The following is a 21,014-nucleotide window of genomic DNA, read 5'->3' on the forward strand; positions in this document are numbered from 1 at the left end:
AGAATAATTTAGCATTCTCTGAGATTTTAAGCCAGAAAAACAAGATTCATGCTGGTAAAGCAACCTGCAAATACTTTCTGCCTGTTCTCACAATTAGTCTACTTTAAACATAAGATCTTCCAAAGGAGGAAGACGATGCACTTAACGGAGATGGCTGGGGCCTTCCCAGGAAATCCTTGCCCATAGGAGATGCTTTACCATCTGCAGGACTAAAATGGTGGCAACAAATTGAAAGCCAGGGAAAGATTCCTGTATCTTTGGTGTATTTGCCCAATTTAAGTGTTATCTTCAGATGTATAATAAAGCAAGTAAACAGAACCATAAAGATAAGCTTTCTATAAATTAAATGGTATTTGGCTATAGTACTAAGGAGGTGAGAGATTAAGAAACTTCTGTTAATTATCAATCCTAAATGACTACTTGCCCATGACAACTGAAAACTGAGGATTCTATTCTAAGAAGTAGAATTGCTAATACTAGCAATTACTAATCTACTAATTAGTAGATTGCTAATACTTTAGAGTGTTTTATTCATGTTTTCCATTTAGAATCTTTAAAATTATTGATAAGCTCCTTTAAATAAGAAATCACATAGGATCAGCACAATACTGAACTAATAATGGCCCTCACACACGTACTGAATTATCTGAGAAATACTACAATTGAAAGTGGTCTTTTTCCTGAGAAAGCCATGTTACAAAATGGCACAAGACAATACACATTTTCTCCAATTTTTCCCACCAGAAAATAAGATGGGAAAATCAGATTATAATATATTTTATGAGGAAAACATGTTTGTTTCTCAAAACTGTTTTCAATCACTTTACCATCTACAATTTTTTAAAGGGTGAGAACTAAATTTAAATTAAGAATGATCATTTCTACAAGGTGAGAGAATGAATACATATGGTAAACTTTGGTTAGAGTTTAAACAATTTTTATAGAAAATTGTTCACAAGTGAAGAAACTAAGGCACAGAAAACTTAAGCTCAATTTCAAGGTTGAGTTTAATAGTAAAGGTAGAAATAGAATCTAGGGCTCTTGATTCTCAGGTTAGAGGGTAATGGGTGGTATCTTCCCAAGAGGGAAAAATTTATTTCTTTTGGTGGGTAATGTTCATAAATCATTTTTAAAATATATAATATGAATTTCCTTGAAAATCTTTGGCATATGTGAGTAATTGGAGGCTGAAGTTTATAGATATCCTCTCCCCCACCCCAATACAAAAAGGCAGGGGAGCTAGTTTTTAAATGAATCAAAAAAGATTAATCTAAATTTCAAAGTGACCTGAGTTTCATTCTGCATTGTTATATAAATCAATTGGAGAGCTCAGTCCTGTGAAACGTAACAGAGGCCACTACACCTCACAGATTACACATACATGCATACTGCAATGAGATTTATATGACTAGAATTTAGTCAACATTTTTATAAAGTACAAAATTAAATCTCAGTCTAATTTTTCATAAGCCAATGACTCAGAGATATCAAACTTGTTACAGTGGGATGATTAATTCATATATTGTATGGTATGAAGTTAGCCTCCAATTCAGGTATTTTTAATATGCATCCCAGGCCTTTGTATTGGTTGAGATGTAAGCTGTGAAATTTACTTAGCTCAGATTGGCATTTTTCCCTGTGCATGTGTTTCCAATCACGAAATTTTTAATCTCATAAAATGTGCACTTGTAAGAGCTCAGGTAGGTTTATGTAGTCATAATATAGTAGCACAGAACATAACATGTAAAAGTAAAAAATAAAATTATTTTCAAGTTTCTTTGTATTTAAAGTGCTCCATGTGCAGTATTAAACCAACTTTCAGATTATAGAAATCCGTTATGATGACTAGTAGTTTTAGAAAAGATCAGCAGTTAAACAAGAAAAAATTGTGTAAGTATGAATACATAGATTAAAAGATGCAAAAACTCTTTAGGTACATTCTAATCCAAATAATACCAAAAAAAAAAAAATCCACTTGAATACATTAGAGAGATGACAGAGGTGTTGAGAAGGAATGTCAGAGACTAATTGGTAAGGTAACTAGTATGTAAACTCAAAGTGGTTCTGAATATTTTGGTAACAAGTATCTTTCCAACAAAACAGGAACAAAAATAAAATACTCATTCCTTATCAGAAATAAAATAGAAAACAAGTCTGTTCAAATGTTCAGAAGCTGTATCATAAAAATATTTTTTGAGAAATTTCATAGCTAATAGGTTGCTTCATCCATGTTGTCATCACTGTCTGCACCAAAATCATCTCCATCTTCAAAGTAGGAATTAATGTAGTCATTTTCCTAAGTGAAATGATATATTCCTCAGTAAACATTAAAAGTATGAGTAGTAACATTAAAGAACATAATGTAGGCTGTCCCTTTAATATAAGTTTATAAATATCAAAGTTAGGTAATTAGAAAATATGCCAGGCTTAAAAGAAGTGTCTGTTATTTCAATGCTTGAAACACACATTAACTTTCACATATCTAACTGTGCTTTCTTCCTCAAGACCACCATCTCCTACTATTCTCAGGCACCAACTAGCTGAGAGAACATAAACGGATGCCCATTACACCTTAATAGGATTATACATCTCATTCATTATACCTTAGTGGGATGATACATGGTTTAGTTAGTTAAACCACTAAACACTTACTCCAAACAAATGTACAAACACTCAAGAAACGAGGCCAATTTATACTAACATTCATTCGACTACACCAGAACTGAGGTTTCCAGTTACAATGCATAGCTGAGCATAAGCAGAGTGATTTTTGCTTCCTACCAAAAAACAAACAAACAAACGAAAAGACCTCAAGATACTAAATCAAATGCAGAAGATGCCATATTATATTACATCTAGGGCCCCTCAGTTTATTTTTTTTTAATTTTTTATTTGTTTTATTTATTTGTTTTTGGCTGTGTTGGGTCTTCGTTGCTGCGCCCGGGCTTTCTCTAGTTGCCGTGAACGGGGTCTACTCTTTGTTGCGGTACGCGGGCTTCTCATTGCAGTGGCTTCTCTTGTTGAGAAGCACGGGCTCTAGGTGCGTAGGCTTCAGTAGTTGTAGCACGCGGGCTCAGCAGTTGTGGCTCACGGGCTCTAGAGCGCAGGCTCAGTAGTTGTGGCCACACGGGCTTAGTTGCTCCGCAGCATGTGGGATCTTCCCGGACCAGGACTCGAACCCGTGTCCCCTGCCTTGGCAGGCGGATTCTCAACCACTGTGCCACCAGGGAAGCCCCTCAGTTCCTTTATAAATTAAGAGGGATTAAGCCCCTGGGAACATTCCAATTCTTATGGCTGAGTAAGACTACTATCTGTGTAAATGACTCAAGATATTTCTGCTTTCTATCAAAAATTTAAAAATCTATTTTGGATATAGATTAAAAGAAATTTAAGAGCGTTATTAACCAACTGCAGTGTATGGACTGCAGCTGGATTCCAACTGGAATAAACAAAATTTTTTTTTCCAATCAAAACTATTTGAACACTGGTTTAATAATTGATGATATTAAAGAGTTACATTTTATTGTGTTAGGTATGATAATGATATTGTGATGTTGTTAAAGAGCCCTTATTTTTTATTTTTTTATTTTTGTGGTACGCGGACCTCTCACTGTTGTGGCCTCTCCCGTTGCGGAGCACAGGCTCCGGACGCACAGGCTCAGCGGCCATGGCTCACGGGCCCAGCCGCTCCGCGGCATGTGGGATCTTCCTGGACCAGGGCATGAACCCGTGTCCCCTGCATCGGCAGGCGGACTCTCAACCACTGTGCCACCAGGGAAGCCCGAGCCCTTATTTTTGAGTACATACTGAAATATTTATGGATGAAATGATATAATGCCTGGGATTTGCTTTAAAGTAATCCAAGGCAGCTGCAGGCTTGAAGTGGGGAGGAAAGGAGCAGACTGGGTGGATGAAAGAGTGGCCGAAAGGCTGGCTATGAATTGATCATTGTTAAAGCTAGGTGATGAGACTGTAGGTGTTTATATTACTAGTCACTAGTTTTTGTAAATGATTGAAATTTGCCATAAAAAATTAATTTCCAGGATACACAGTTTTGAGGGCATTAGCCCACTGTGGCCTCCTTTGCCTAGCAAAGCAATAAAGCTATTCTCTTCTACTTCACCCCCCCCCCAAATTAATCTCCACATCTCTACTATCTACAGCAGAAATTATGATAGAGTAAGAAGAAATAGGGACTATTCTCAAAAGAAAGTCTCCTGGATATCACCTTTTTTAGTATCTGCATGGTGGGATTTTATATATAGATTTATATAAATAATATAAGAAAGGTAACTTGTATTATTCAGATATGTATTTCATTACTTTGTCCTCCCTAAACACTTTAATTTTCCGTATCCAGCTAAGACCCTAGGAAGTTGGCCTGGTTTCTCTGGTGCCAAGAAATCCAACAGTCTGGAAACCTGGCTGAATCCGGAGGCCATGTACCAGGGACAAGTGGCATGGTTGAGAGTTCAAGTGAGTCCATCTTGTAAGTGAGATCTTGGCAAGGACACTTGTGTGAAAATATAAGCTAGCCAATTTGTACATACAAGTGGAAATGAGTAAGGAGGAGATACTGTATTTCAAATTGAGCATATGGCACTTGTGTTTAGACATGAGCACCTCCAAGTATGTTCAATGATGCGCATTAGGTAATTTTGTGAGATTAGTAATCTTGATACAAAGATTGGTACAAAGTGAGAACTTGTTGAAATTGATGGCTTAAATGGTTCTTGGCTTCATTTGGGCCCCTGCTTTTTTCTTTAATTGTAACACTCAAAAGACTGCAGAAAGAAAAAAGTCTATATTTTCTCAATTTTATATGTAGGTGTTACATAGATAATTCGCTCCACTTTACTCTTCAAAACAAAATTCTCTTTAAATCCTCAATGTACATCAGGTGAGTTAATCAGCAGTAATTTTTCATTAATCAGTTAATTGCTAGAAAGAGCAAAGAGTAACTTTAAATCTGGAAAGGCTTTGAGCTTGCTTATACCCAGACTCACCCAGCCTCACACTCAGAATATATATCCTTTCTTTATTAAAGTAGAAAGTTGGTTGTTTTTTTTTAAATGAAATATAGTTATATAAACCCACTGGTGGTGTTTTGGACTCTGTTAAGACGCAATACAGAATTCTGAAATTACTAGAATCCTAATGTTTGCTGTTCTTGTTAGGACAGATCTAAATTTCAACACAGCTCAACTCAAGTAGACTTTATAAACAGAGCATTTCAAAAGCCAAAGAATATTCAGGAAAATTCTGAAAAAGAAGGGTAACATGCTCTAAAAATATTAACAAATAATCAGAAGCTTCTATTAATTGGAACATCTTAGTGATAGTTCAGAAATAGATCAATGGAACAGAGTCCAGAAATACATCTAAGTAGGTGAAGGAATCTAATAGCTGATAAAAGAGAATTTCAAATCCATGCAGAAAGAAAATTTAGTACATGAGGTAGGCAACTGGCTAACCACTTGGAAACAGATAAAAATGCTTCTGTACCCCCTCACTGCACACCAATATACATTTTATAGGAATCCAAAATTTAATGTAAAGTACTTGTAGCATATAATAAAGATTTCTCAGGTGGAGCAATTCAGGTGAAAAAAAAAGATTCAGAGTGTGGTGTGAGAAGCTGAAATGGAGTGAAGACAATGGTCACTTGCAATGCAGAAGAAACTCTCAGCCTAGGGTTAATGCATGAGACGTTTACAAAGTCCCAAAGAGGCCGTGACCAACAAACTTACCCTGCTTGACTGACTCCAGCTTATTTTGAAATGCACCATGTTTCCGAAAGTTGGAAATCCCAAATCTAAAACACTGAGTTCTGACTGAGATACTTGAGGTTGGATTATGAATGTTCTCTGATAGTGTCCACATGCACTTTGGGATTTAAAACCTGATGGTATTGCAGAGTACCCCCTCAAACCTATGTGACTAAACCCTTAATTACCTTATTGCTGACTTAAAATTGTATGTATATAGATCTTAAACTAATCTGATCAATTTCCTTAACTTGTGGACTTCCACTTTCAAATTTGCCTATCAAGTTACTTTTACCTCCTACATTCCATTTGGTATCACTATAATTTCAATGCTATAATAATTCTCCTGGTACCAAGAACTTGATGCCAGTGATAATAATATACCCCTGGTTCCCATCAACTTGGTTTTGGTTTGTTGGTTTACTTTAATTATATACCATATTAGCTCATCCTTAAGCTTAGTTAGCTTTGTTACTCTCCCAGAATAGACCATTACCTCTTCTTGCTCTTCTTCATCATATTCCTCTTGTTCTGCAGCATTGTCATCCTCCTCCTCATCACCTTCTTTACTTTTCTCTTTGCTTCCTTCTTTCTCTTCATTTTCTTCATCTGATTTTTCACCATCACCTCTCTTTTCCAATTCCTGGTATAAATGAGCTTCATTAATTTAAATGGAAACCACTAGACTCTGACTTGCCTGCTCAACCTCAAGAGAACAGCTACCTATCACCCTAATTCTAACCCTCCCTTACCGACGCCTCCAGGCCACCACCTAGGACACCGTGACTTAACTCAAGAAAGATGGGACTAAATGGCCTGTCATTACACTGGTATTTTCTCTGAGTTTGCTACTTCATAACTGGGTCTTGAGTCATGCTGTGATATCAGCTCTGCTGCCCAATGCTTTATTTTTATGATTCCTATCCTACCTCCTTCTAAAATATTGAGTTGATTCTGTTTATGGAGAAGCACTTTCAGAATGTTATTTTGTTTTCCTTCAAACATGAAAGGAGAAAAGAGAATGGAATGGTAACATTTCAAAATGTCTATGTTTTAGTTTCTAAGTGAAACTGTTTAAAATAATATCAAGTCATCCTATTTGCAGATTATCCATGTTCTTATCTCTATTCTCCCTCGTTATTTACTTCCCATTTCCAAGGATTTTTGTTTCTTAATGTATCTGGCAGGTGCATTAAGAAAAGAGAGATTAAAACTCAAATCTCAGTAAATATTAGCAATTATTAGCAACTCTAAGAATGCAGGCAAAGAAGAGATGCATAGTTAGAGAAACTTTGATTACCTGATGGCTCCACTTATCCACTTTGTTAAAACCACTGCCACCTTCTCATAAGACAGAGATTTAACTTTAAGATTACATCTTTATATTTCTATTGTGACTACCAATAATTTTTTCCATTTGATAAAAAGTGACCTGTTTTTATTACTGTTACTATCCATTTGCTAAATTGTTCTAGGCTTAATTTGCACAAGTGACAGAATTTCACCAGTTTTCTAGGAGGTGGGGGACAGCAATAATTTCATATATTAATACTCATAATTAATGCATAAGATCACTTTAACTAAAACACTATTATTCTTAATCAGTAATCAGAACACTAATTCATAAATCTGTAAATACTCTACCCTATTATAAGATATTTGCTCTGTAGATTACATACAGAGAGAAAACATATTTTGTATTTGGTGTGACTACAACTTAACTATTCCATTTGGTTCTTAAATATTTTTTAATCCCTTTAATTACATTCAAATTTGAATTTAAGAAAACCAAAGGCAATGAAAGACTACATCAGATAGTCTCAATTTTTAATCAAAATTCAAACTCTACCCCTCCTGTCACCTTACCCCACTTAGGTAGAACAAATAAGACCAAGGTAATAGACATAAGATGATTTATCTTCATACTGACCCATGTTACCTTATATGAGTTATTACTACAATATAATGTGTGCAATTTTTACCAGTTGGCAATCCCTTTGGAAAACTGCATGTAAACAAAATAGTATTTACAGATTTTTTAAGTGTTTATAAAAACACATACATATAATGATGACATATTAATGTTAATTAAGATATGAAACTTTTTTCTTTTCTATTTTAATCAAACCCTAGTAAAAAGGCCTACAACCCACAAGATTGTATAGTTAAAAGGGAACTGTAGTGCTATACTTATTTAACTCTGTGCAAGGTATATGCTACATCTGAAAAAATCATGCTATTAGCTATTAGTTAATAATTAGCAACAGAATTATTTAAACCAGTTATGTAAAAATATTTTTAAATATAGAATTCATTCAGTGCTATGTAGGGACTAGGAGGTCTTGATTTCCACTACTGCCACCTCAATTATCTTTAAATAAATAACTTCAACTTTATTTCTACTACATAGACCTAAATCAAACCAATAAAATACCTAAATCAGTTAACAAATATCAGATTTATGAAATTTAGAAAAAAGATCTCATACACACTGTCTCATCACTTTATTCCTTTTGTGTTAAGATATTAGTTTTAATTCATCTACTTAGTAGTCTCCATTTTCTCTTCTGTGAGATATAACTATTTACCCCTACTACTTTATGGATTTATTTAAAGAACAATGTGAATAACGCAATGTGAAAACACTTTGAAAACAGTTGAATTATGAACAGTTAACAGTTCTTCTAGCTTAAATACCATAGACCACTCACAGAGCCACCTGTATGTCATACAGAAATAAGCTCAAATATTAGTTTACTGCTGTCTGATTATTCACACAATAACCATGAGATTTGACTGGATGTCATCCCCTCTCCATCACAGAAGTTTCATTAAAGAAAAGTTGCAACTACTTTTGCTGAAGAAATGAACAATAATGGAGTCATCTGGAAGCTAACTTTGCTCTATTAAATAAAGCTGCTAACTCATTGGGATTTCTAGATTTAAAATTCCAGTTTTAACAAAGTGTGTAATGAAAAAAGGTGTTTAAATGTAGGGAATAAGGAAATACAACTTGTTCTGATGAGAAACCACATCTAGAGGTCCAGATCTATCTTCCTTATAGCCCATGTCATCTTAGCAACTTCTTTCCAGGAAGTTTTAAGAACAGTCAGAATCTGTGTTCAATCAATACAAGATGGCTAGTTCTGCAACTCCATCCATCATTCCACCACAGTAAAACCTGACAGTTATTGCTATTCCTTCAACAATCCTCCTGGCTTGATTTTCAGACCTGTTATCTTCAGCTCAAGTAATGGTCAAAAGTAAAATTTAAAAAGATGAGTTTCTGTTACCAGATAGCTATGCCAACTTGACCAGGCAAGTAAAAGTTTTAGAGCCTTGACGTCCTCATCGGTAAGTAAGGAATAATAATACCCATCTCTCTTTGTTGTTATGAAGCCTTAAGCACATAATGGATGTAAATAGCTCATCAAAGAGCCTGCTATTTAAAAAGTTCTCAAAAAGCGCTAGCTGCTATCATTATCATCATCATCATTATCATTACCATCACCATCACCATCAATGCAAGGTAATTCACGCACTGATAGTGGGAATGAAGGGAATAAACTGGTATAACCTCATTGGAGAATGATCTGCCAATATTTATCCATATTTTCCATATTATACAGTACACATAACAGCTGACCTAACAAGTCTACTTCTAGAAATCTATCCTAAACATGTGAAATCACATACTTAACATGGATTCACTGCAGCATTGTTTATAATGGTGAAACACTAGATGAAACATAATGTCCATCAATAGATTACTGATTAAATAAATTATGGTTCATTCTTTTTTTTTTTTTTTTTTTTTTTTTTTTTGTGGTACGTGGGCCTCTCACTGTTGTGGCCTCTCCCGTTGTGGAGCACAGGCTCCAGACGCGCAGGCTCAGCGGCCATGGCTCACGGGCCTAGCCGCCCCGCAGCATGTGGGATCCTCCTGGACCGGGGCACAAACCCGTGTCCCCTGCATCGGCAGGCAGACTCTCAACCACTGCGCCACCAGGGAAGCCCTATGGTTCATTCTTATAGTGTAGCCAAAAAAAAAAAAAAAAGAAGAAAAAGAAAAGAATGAGGGAACTCTTTCACAGACTGACATGGAAACATTGCCAAGATATTTTAAGTGATAAGGTGAAGAGGCAAAACAGTGCAATATGCTGCTTTTTTGTCATTAAAAAGAAAAAAAAATCTGTATTTTCTATGCATAAAATGTTTCTGGAAGGATATATAAGAAACTGGTAACACTGGCCATCTAAAATAGAGGAATTGAATGGATGGCTAGGGACAGGGATGGGAGGGCATATTTTTAGTTTATTCATCTTTTTAATTTTACATCTTTTTTTTGAAATATTAAAAAATAAAGATATAAAAATTAGTGCCATAAGATAGGATTTTCCCTCAATAGAATCTTCTACACTTAAACATAAAGCAGAAGAAAAGCATTAAAAATACACATATACCAATAAGAGGAAAAAATGAGAGATTTTTAAAGATATACATTCATGTTTCTTTCCCATGCATAATCCAAATGCAAGGGGAAAAGAGGAATAGAGTGGGAAAGGAGTCAGGTGACAAAAGGTGAGGCAAGCTGACAGGTGAGTCGTAGAGAGGACAGAATGGACCCCCCATATCTCCCAGCCAACAATGTTCAAACCTTGCTAGTTACCCTGTATGCTGGGCTTGGCTCTGCCAAGTGTACACGTTATTTAAAAGAGAGAGAAGGTGTTAAGGTGGAAGAAGACAAAAAGAGGTATGACATTTTTTCAGTTTGTTCTTATAATAAGAAGAAAACCTTACCTCAATTTTCTTCAGTACATCTGCAGTATTAGTGAGTGAAGTGCCTTTGCCTGTATCTTTTGCCTTTTTGGATTTGGGGCCTGCTGAAGTAAAACCACTGTTAACACATTTTTCTATAACAGCAATTGTATATTAAATGTCTTCGCCTTTTAATATGCCATCTAGCATGCTGGTATGCCATACCAGGCACACATAATTTGCAGGATGAATTAATTTTCCTAAAGAATGAACAAAATAAATCAGCACACATCACCAATTTTCCATGGTGAAGAGTAAACGATAATCACTTAATAGGATATTTTCTAAGACTGCAACCAGATATCTCTACTGAAAATCTGAATTGGCATTTACTGTCCTCAGGGCCAAAACTGCGACAATGTTCCCTCAGGTAGAAGCACTAGAGGGCCAGTGAAAGGCTCCCACAAATGTATCATCTGCACTGGCTTCCTGTTCACTGATCAGGAAATTTTAAATAGGGCAATCGTACCAGGTTTGGGAAAATAAAAAACAAACTTCCAGTTATAAAATATATAATCACGAGGATGTAATGTACAGTGCAGGGAATAGGTCAATAATATTGTAATAACTTTATATGGTGATCGGTGGTAACTAGACTCATAGTGGTGATCATTTCATGATGTATAAAAGTTATCACAACACTATGTTGTACATCTGAAATTAATATAATATGTAAGTCAACTATACTTCAATTAAAAAACATACAAGTGTAGAATAAATATGTATTTGCCAGTGGTTAAAGAGATGAGAAAGAGGTTATATTCAGGGCAGCATAGCATTATCTTTGTAATGAAGATTAAAATAGTTAAATGGAACACACCCGTCATATGAATCTGAAAACTCAAAGCAATATAAATAAAATGTTTTAATAGCTTTGGGATACAAAATTTTTTAAGTTGTATCAAAAATATTGCATTTTGAGGCTAATGTGAAACTGCAGGGTATAAAGAATTGTTTCACATATAGATCCTGCTAGTCAGTTACCAAAACACTATGATATGTTACAAAATTGTCCCATGGTGATCAAAAAGTATTACCCTTCTTTCCCCAAATCAAACTAAATACCTAGAAATTACTTGGTAACAGAGGAAAATATGGCTCAGAAAGATGTAATTTTGTTAAAGATTAACATTTAACCTATAGAAGAAGAAATTTTTAGATTGTGGTGCATGACCCATAACTGATGGAATTTACAATTTATTATGTGATACCAAATTGCCCCTTGGGGAGTCACTGAGTTCAGACCTCTCAAACATACATATTAGTGAGGTTTTGCTCAAACAAAAGTTATAAAAAAAATAGTTAGATTTAATGATGAGTAACTATCTCTGTTCCCCTTGAGAGCAAAGACTGTTTAATCTGAATTGTAGCACATAAAATATCATATATGAACAGGCTCTCAATATATAATATTGATGCCAGAAAACATTAGCTAAGAATGTAACTTACATCAAGAAGTCTTTTTCTCTAAGGAGTTTTTATCAAATTATTTAAATTTCATACACATAAATCTGTTAAATGGATATTATAGAACATGGTCAGGTAAATAAACTTATAAAAATTATTAATCTCTTAGCCAAGAAAGTCAGTTGCATATTCAAGTCTACTCAGCAATTCTGGCTATGTATTATTTATAATTGAGAAAGAAGTGTCAAATTATGAAAAGTTGTTAAAAGACTGTTTCAACCCCAAAACATTTACATGAATTTTTTTTTCATCTTTGGCCAAATACATGCATATATTTGACTTTTTTTTGTTTCTTTCAACACCTGCCAATAGCTGGTTCTTCAAGAAACAAACTTTTTCAGTCTTTGGCTCTTTTGGTATTGGCTACTTTCATGTAAATCAGGGGAGGCCATTTTAACAAAAGAGAGAGTATAAGCTTACCAGGAACATAACACAAAAATTATACAATACGAAATAAAAATATTAAGAAGAATGGAAAAAGAAAGTTTTGTTGTTTTCGTTTTCAACAAATGAAAATCCTGATGCACTGGAAGCTTTTACAAATCATCAATGTATATATGTGACTCTAGGGATGAGCAGCTGGTGGGATGTATTTGAACATTAATTCCTCCAAATCAGATATATTCTTTTCAGCTCTTTAAAGTCTGCTAAAAATTTGTGATCCACTAGGACATGACCAGTATCATTCAAGCAAATGTTATTTTATTGTGAAAATAATATATTTGTCTAAGAAAAGCCAAGGGTATAAAGGACAGCAGGTAAACTATCAGATCTCAGTATATAATAATTCTGTTCTCAATCAAGCTAAATATTCTTATATGTTGTAGCTTTGAAATAAAACAAAATAAAAATACTTCCATTTAAAATATATATGTCAAAATTCACCAAATTGTATGTTTCGACTATGTGCATTTTATTATATGTCAACTATATCTCAATAAAGCTGTTAAAAAGGGGAGGGGGATCTCTTTCAAAAGAAAGAAGTCGAGGGAGTACTTCCTAACTCATTCTATGAGGTCAGAATTACCCTAATACAAAAATCAGACGCATATTATGAGAAAGCAAACTAAAGATCACTATCTCTCATGAATAAAGATACAAAACTCCTCAACAAAATATTTTCAAATCCAATCCAACAATGTATAGGAGGAATTATACACCACAGTCAAGGGGGATTTACCCCAGGGATATAAGGCTGGTCCAAAATCAATTAATGTAATCCATCACATTAACAAGCTAAAGAAGAAAAATCACATGATCATATCAATAGATGCAGAAAAAGCATATGACAAAATCAAACAGCCATTCATGATAAAAACTCTTAGTAAGTTAGGAACAGAGGGGAAATTCTTCAACTTGATACAGAATATCTACAAAAACACCCTATAGTTGCATCATACTTAGTGGTGAAAAACTTGATATCATTAATAATAAAAATCTGACACTCTGCCACTAAGATCAGGAACAAGGCAAGAAAGTTCCCTCTCATCACTACTTTTCAACATTTCACTGGAAGTCCTAGCTAATACAATAAGATAAGAAAAGGATACAAAAGGTATGTAGATTGGGAAGGAAAAAATAAAACTTCCTTTGTTCGCAGACGACATGTAGAAAATCTGAATGAACTGGCTAAAAAACTCCTGGAACTAATAAGCAATTATAGCAGGGTTATAGGATACAGGTTAATACACAAAATCAATAGATTTCTTATATATGAACAATTGACAAGTAGAATTTGAAATTAAAAACATAGTACTATTTACATTAGTACCCACCAAAATGAAATACTTAGGTAAAAATCTAACAAAATGATCTATATGAGGAAAACTACAAAACTCTGATTAATGAAATCAGAGAACTAAATAAATGGAGAGATATTCCATATTCATGGATAGGAAGAGCTAATATCTTCAAGGTATCATTTCTTCCCAACTTCATCTATAAATTCAACGCAATCTCAATCAAAATCCTAGTAAATCATTTTGCAGAAATCGACAAACTGACTCTACTGTATGTATGGAGAGGCAAAAGACCCAGAATAGCCGACACAACACTGAAGAAAAATAACAAAGTTAGAGGACTGGCACTACCTGACTTTAAAACATACTATAAAGCTATCGTAATCAAGACAGTGGTATAGGTGAAAGAATAAATACATAGGCCAACGAAACCAAATAGCCCAGAAAGAGACCCACATAAATACAGAAAAAGGCAACTGGACTTCCACATGCAAAAAAATGAATTTACACAGACTTTACACCCTTCACAAAAATTAACTCAAAATGGATCACAGACTTAAATGTAAAACACAAAACTATAAAACTCCTAAAAGATAACATAGGAGAAAATTTAGATGACCTTGAGCTTGGTGATGACTTCTGAGAGGCAAAACCAAAGGCAGGATCCATGAAAAAAGGAACTGATAAGCTGGACTACATTAAAATTAAAAACTGCTGTATGAAAGACACTGTCAAGGAATAAGAAGATAAGCTACAGACTGGGAGAAAATGTTTTCAAAAGATGTATTTGAAAAAGGACTGTGTGAAATAGAAAATAATATATATTGGTCTCAGCCCCTGGTTCCTGGCACAGAACTCCTAAAACCCTTATAACTTCCTAAGTGACAATAGTGTGTTTTTTTGTTGTTGTTCTAATATGTGTCTAAATCCCTTGGAATTTACTGGGTGATAGGAGTGTCTTTTGTTCTAAGGAGGTGACACTTGGTGGGCTGCTGGGCAGCTTCAGGATGGGGTGGGTTATCATAAACATCAAGCCATGATTAGAAGCCTGGAACTTTCAGCCTCATCTCCCATCCCTTGGAAAAGAGGAGAGGGGCTGGAGATTGAGTTAATGATTGATCATGCCCATGTGATGAAGCCTCCATAAAAATCCCCAAAGTATGTGGTTCCAAGAGTTTCTGGCTTGGTGAACATATCCATGTACTAGAAGGTGGCACATCCCAATTCCACAGAGACAGAAGTTCCTGCACTGGCGACCTTCCAGACTTTATCTTATGTATCTTTTCACCTGACTGTTCATCTGTATCCTTTATCATAATCTTTATTATATAGTAAACTGATAAACGTAAGTAAATGTTTCCCTAAGTTCTGTGAGCTGTTTTAGCAAATCAAATCCAAAGTTGGGGGTGGAGGGCATGGGAACCTCTGATTTGTAGCCAACTCAGACAAAAGTCGTGGGTAACCTGAAGACACACTATACTTGTGATTGACATCTGTAGTGGGGAGTAGTCTCCTGGGACGGAGCCCTTAATCTGTGGGGTCTGTGCTAACTCCAGTTAGTGTCAGAACAGAATTAAATTGTAGGAGACACAGCTGGTGTTACAGAGAATGGCTTGATGTGCAGGAAAAAACTCCATACATCTGGTGTCAGAATTGCTGTGAATGCGGTAGTGGTGTGACAGGAAAGGACAAACACCCAGCAAGAGTGTTCTTCCTACAGACTATCATCCAAAATATACAAAGAACTCCTAAAACTCAACAATAAAAACACATTAAAAAACCCAATTTCTCCAATGTCTCTCCCACAACCTCATCTTAGCAAGCTAGTACTCGTACTTCAATCTGGAGTTCAATTGTACCTCCTCAAAGAACCCTTCCCTGGACTCCCAGTGAAGACAGTGTGTTACGTTTAATGTCTTTACTCCAACTGACTGTGAGCTCTGTGAGGGCGAGGATTACTCCTACTTTGCTCACTGTTTTATCCCTCTTAGCACAGTGTCTGGCAATAGTAGATGCTCAACAACTTTGTATTCGGTGGAATTATGAAAGAACAACACAACAGAAGGTTTCACTGTGATATTTTATGTACATCATAAAGTTCTATTTGACAGTTCCCAAACGTTACCAGTTCCAAATGTTTTAGTTAAAAACTTAAAATATAGCCAGTTAATCATTTTAAAACTTTCAAATATGCAAATGAGAATATCTACATAATTGAAAAGTCTTTCCTAGCACATCAAAATTCCATAATTAAAGGAAAAACAATTAAAAAAACAAAGAAAACAAAACAAAAAATCAACAGCAAAAGGCTCCAACAAAATAATCATAATGTCAAAAATATTTTAAGAAAAAGCATTCAGAACATTGAGTGTAACATTAGATTGACAGTTCCATATTAAATGGAAGTTAAGCAATAACCTTTTCCCACCTGGATTATTATTATTATATTAGTAAATGTACCTTTTTTGCATTTTTTTCTTGGCATCAACTCTCTAGGGAGTCTTCTCCAATCTGTGTGTACAAAAGGAGAAATATAAAAATGGCAGTTTCCTCTAGGAATTACTGGCGCTAGCTATAACTATTTAAAGAACATGATAGTTGCTCATGCAAAGGAAATAAAGTTTCTTAATATCTGACTATACATATTTAGCTGGGATGAAATTATAACAGTGAAATATTTTCTCCTATGAAGAAAAAAAGTTTATTAAAATAGCTTTGAAACAGTGTTATAAAATTTCTACAACATTCTTTTAACAGCTATACAGTATTTATATAATTATTTTCAAATACAGAAATTTTCATAACAAAAAATATAGAAAAATATTTATGGGCATGAAAAGTTATTCATGATATACTGGTAAATTAAAAAAGCTTCTAAAACAATACATACAGAATTCCATTTAAAAAATAAACCTACCATATAAATATTTTTATATATATTTGCGCAGAGAAAGCTCTAGGTTGGGGACAAAATATTACAGTAATTCCTTGCGAGTGTTAGGATTACAGCTGTTTTTCTTAACTGTTATTTATTTAACTACTCTGTATTTTGTAAGTTTTCTGTAGTTGATATGTATTTTTTAAAAAATTTATTTATTTAACTTATTTATTTTTGGCTGCATTGGGTCTTCATTACTGCACGCCAGCTCTCTCTAGTTGTGGTGAGTGGGGGCTACTCTTCGTTGCGGTGTGTAGGTTTCTCATTGTGGCGGCTTCTCTTGTTTCGGAGCATGGGCTCTAGGCTTGTGGGCTCAGTAGTTGTGGCTCGTGGGCTCTAGAGCGCAGGCTCAGTAGTTGTGGCGCACGGGCTTAGTTGCTCCGCGGTATGTGGGCTCCTCAGACACCAGGGCTCAAACCCGTGTCCCCTGCATTGGCAGGCGGATTCTTAACCACTGCGCCACCAGGGAAGCCCTGTAGTTGATATGTATTTCTTTCTTTTTTTTTTTTTTTGTGGTACGCAGGCCTCTCACTGTTGTGGCCTCTCCCGTTGCAGAGCACAGGCTCCGGATGTGCAAGCTCAGCAGCCACAGCCCACGTGCCCAGCCGCTCCACGGCATGTGGGATCCTCCCGGACTGGGGCACGAACCCGTGTCCATTGCATCGGCAGGCGGATCCTCAACCACTGCGCCACCAGGGAAGCCCTGATATGTATTTCTTATGTAATAAAATTTTTTTTCAAAAGTTAAAATATGTGATCACAATCCTAATACATGCAAAACTAAATAAACAATTCTAATAATTATAGGAAAACTTTAAAATTAAAAATACAAATAGCTATGGAAAAGTAAATTCCCTCCAATTAATAATTTTGCCTGCATTAATTAAACAATTCCTTTAATTTGTCACTTCCTTTTCATTCTTAAGCTTAATCAGAAAAATGATGCAACATGAAAATAGATAAAAATGCTGCCTGCTAGGGCTTCCCTGGTGGCGCAGTGGTTGAGAGTCCGCCTGCTGATGCAGGGAACACGGGTTCGTGCCCCGGTCCGGGAAGATCCCACATGCAGCGGAGCAACTGGGCCCGTGAGCCATGGCTGCTGAGCCTGCGCGTCTGGAGCCTGTGCTCCGCAACGGGAGAGGCCACAGCAGTGAGAGGCCCACGTACTGCAAAAAAAAAAAAAAAAATGCTGCCTGCTAATAAAAGAAAAACTCATGTATATCTCAAGCTATTTTAGCCGAACTAATAAATTTTGCTTTAAATATGTTTCTTTTTATAAACAATACACAGGTGATCATAAGAAAGTATTTAAAGAGAATCATTTAGAGATGAATGTTTATGAAGTAGAAGAAATGAGAGACCTAAGACAGTGTTTTCAGAGGGACATAACCTTATCAATAATCGGCACTGAAAAGAAAGAGCACTGTAAGTCAGGAAAACAATGCTGTAAATGCAACTTATGCATTTACATACAGGCAGTTTCTATAACACACCAAGGACAGAGATGTCAAAGGAAAGTGAGTTAAAATGAGGAGACCTGGGTTTTAGAAGTATGGTCCATGTCGTCCTGACAGGTCTCTTCATTTCTATGGCAACTGTTAATTTTCTATAAAATGAATGAACTGGATGAGTTCTCTGCAGCCCCCTTTCACCTTGTCTCTATCCAAGGCAATTTTGTGAATGTTGAAAAAAAAAACCCTTAGGTATGGTTCTGTTAAAAAGGCATCTTAACAATCAAAAAGAGTCTATGCCTGCTGGAAAGAAAGGAAGATACACAAACTTGGCTTAAAATATTCATAAAAATAGACTTGCTTTCTCCTCAGAAGCTATAAAATCACGCAGGTGCACAGCAGTGAGGACTACTGGTATTAGAGACTAAAACTGTGATTGTGGCAAAAGGAAATAGAAAACCCAATGGTTCTGGTGAGCCCAAGTTTATAAAAAAAAAAAAAAGTATCCTAAGAATTTCCAAAAAAACACTTCAACCCTTCTGTGTTACAATATAAAAATCTTTTCATCTTAGTTTTCAAAAGATGTATGTTTCTAATTAATTATAGGAAAAGAGCCAGACTCTATTTTCCTATGGTGAAAATACAAAATTTGTCCTAAAAAATATGGGGTAGGGAGATAGCCTTTAAAGATTATTTTAACATTTTCAGTTTTACAATTACCTGGTATCCACTCTTCTTTGTACACCTTCATATATCTTTTACTATATCTTTCAATATCTAGAAAAAAGATAGAAAAAACAAATTTTAAAATAATTGAAAACACCAGGTAACATCTTTTATTTCACATACAGGGAGTTTCTTACATTTCTCCACAATGTGTCCCTGGACACATACTGAACAGTTCAATGAGTATTACATGTTTAGGAAAGTGGCAAGAAGCACCTGGGTATGAATGACTGGGGGTGAGCAGAGACCTAAACCCTAATTATGGTTCTTAGAATCAGACAATCTGACTCATCTCTAAGAAAATTCACAAAAGCCCAAATGCAAGTCAGGAAGCCACTTACACATAAGGGCAGGGGGTCTACTTGGCATTTTCTATTTTCTTCTTGTGACACTGGCCTCCAGCTCCCAATCTCTAAACCTTGTATAACTGGAAGGTATTAAGTATCTAAGCGAGGATGAAGGGCCGTTTGCTTACCTCCAGTAAGGTAAGCAAATGCTTAATACACACATTTACTTAGGCTTCTCAGTGAGCTACTTTTCACAATCCATTGGGGAAGAGAATGCGGAAAAGGGTAGGAGTAGGCAAGGCTGGACTTGATGGGGCATGAATGAGCAAGCTACAAGCCTTCCATGTCACTGCTGAGAACTCTGCAGGGACCTTACGAGCTCACCAAAACCGGGACTGTGGCTGTGGCTCTTGTTCTGCTTTGCCCACTTTGCCACAAGAAATTCCCTCGATGAGGGCTCAAACCCTTTCCCAACAGCACAAGTTAGCAAGTGACACCATTATACAATAGCTTGAAACCATGGTTCATCATAAAAACTGGTTTAGGAGGATAGTCATGAAAAGCAGACGGTAATATAAAAGATGAAAATGTAAAAATCAAGACCCAAGTAGACACTGATTTTTCTTCCATGTTAAAAAAAATGCTTCCACAGATTCACAGATACAGGGAACAAACTAGTGGTTATGAGTGGGGAGAGGGAGGTGGGTAGGGGCAATACAGCGGTAGGGGATTAAGAGGTACAAACTATTAGGTATAAAATAAGCTACAGGGATATATTGTACAACACAGGGAATATAGTAAATATTTTATAATAACTATAAATGAAGTGTAACCTTTAAAAATTGTGAATCACTATATTGTACACCTGTAACATATAATATTGTACACCAAATAATACTAAGACCATGGTGTTAGACAAAGATAACTAAAATAATAAAGAGTAGATCAGAAACTAAGAGACAAGGTTTTTCTAGATATTTAACTGTTTGACTTCAATCTTGCTCTCAAGTTTTTCATCTGTAAAGAGAAGGCAAATGAGAGATTCCCAGCATCTGCATTTTAAATTTTTCTCCAAAACAGATTCTATATTTTGAAAAAATTTAACCCTCAATTTACCAAGAAAAAATTATTACCATTTATTAATAATAACGGTTACTACCAATGAACCATTTTTATATTTTTAAGTTACTTTCAAATAATTTACAGAAGAATAAGAGATGTTGAAAACCAACTACTGGAATTCAATTTAAAAAAGCAAAGGATACAACTAGACGTTTCTCCAAAGAAGATATACATGGACAAAAAGCACATGCTAATATGTTCAACATCATTAGTCATTAAGGAAATTCCAACCAAAACTACAATGAGCTACCACTTTATACCCAGTTAGATGGCTAGAACTAAAAAGACAGTAATAAGTATTAACAAGGATGTGGAGAAATTGGAACCCTTATACATTTTTGGTAATGTAAAATGGTGCAACCACTTCAGATAACATTTTGGCAATTCCTCAAAATGTAGAATAAAGAGTTGCCATATGACCCTAGATATGTACACAATAAAAGTGACATATGTCCACCCAACAACATGTATATGAATGTTCATAGCAGCATTATTCATGGTAGCCCCAATGTGGAACTGACCCAAATGTCCATCAACTGATGAATGAACAAAATGTGGTATACACATATAATGGAATATAATTCAACCATAAAAAGGAATGAAACACTGATACATGGTTTACTATGTATGAACCCTGAAAACATTATGTTAAGTGAAAGTAATCAGTCACAAAAGAACACATATTATGATTCCATTTA

The 21,014-nt window shown here is 35.3% G+C and overlaps 1 protein-coding gene across 1 annotated transcript in view; it reads right to left on the reverse strand.

Moving 5' to 3' along the window:
- Positions 1 to 2,187: 2,187 nt before the first annotated feature.
- The window catches only part of POLR3G (RNA polymerase III subunit G), a gene marked incomplete at its 5' end in the record, with an annotated part of 31,377 nt that continues 12,550 nt past the window's right edge, over positions 2,188 to 21,014 (reverse strand). Inside the window, 5 exons of the mRNA XM_082835667.1 lie at positions 2,188 to 2,296; positions 6,265 to 6,411; positions 10,569 to 10,651; positions 16,253 to 16,303; positions 18,902 to 18,958. Coding sequence (XP_082691793.1) covers positions 2,210 to 2,296; positions 6,265 to 6,411; positions 10,569 to 10,651; positions 16,253 to 16,303; positions 18,902 to 18,958 — 425 coding nt within the window. The 3' untranslated portion in view covers positions 2,188 to 2,209. The remainder of the gene's footprint in view (positions 2,297 to 6,264; positions 6,412 to 10,568; positions 10,652 to 16,252; positions 16,304 to 18,901; positions 18,959 to 21,014) is intronic.

The sequence above is a fragment of the Leucopleurus acutus genome, assembly GCF_964270905.1.
Source record: "Leucopleurus acutus genome assembly, chromosome: 3".
Lineage (NCBI taxonomy): Eukaryota > Metazoa > Chordata > Mammalia > Artiodactyla > Delphinidae > Leucopleurus > Leucopleurus acutus.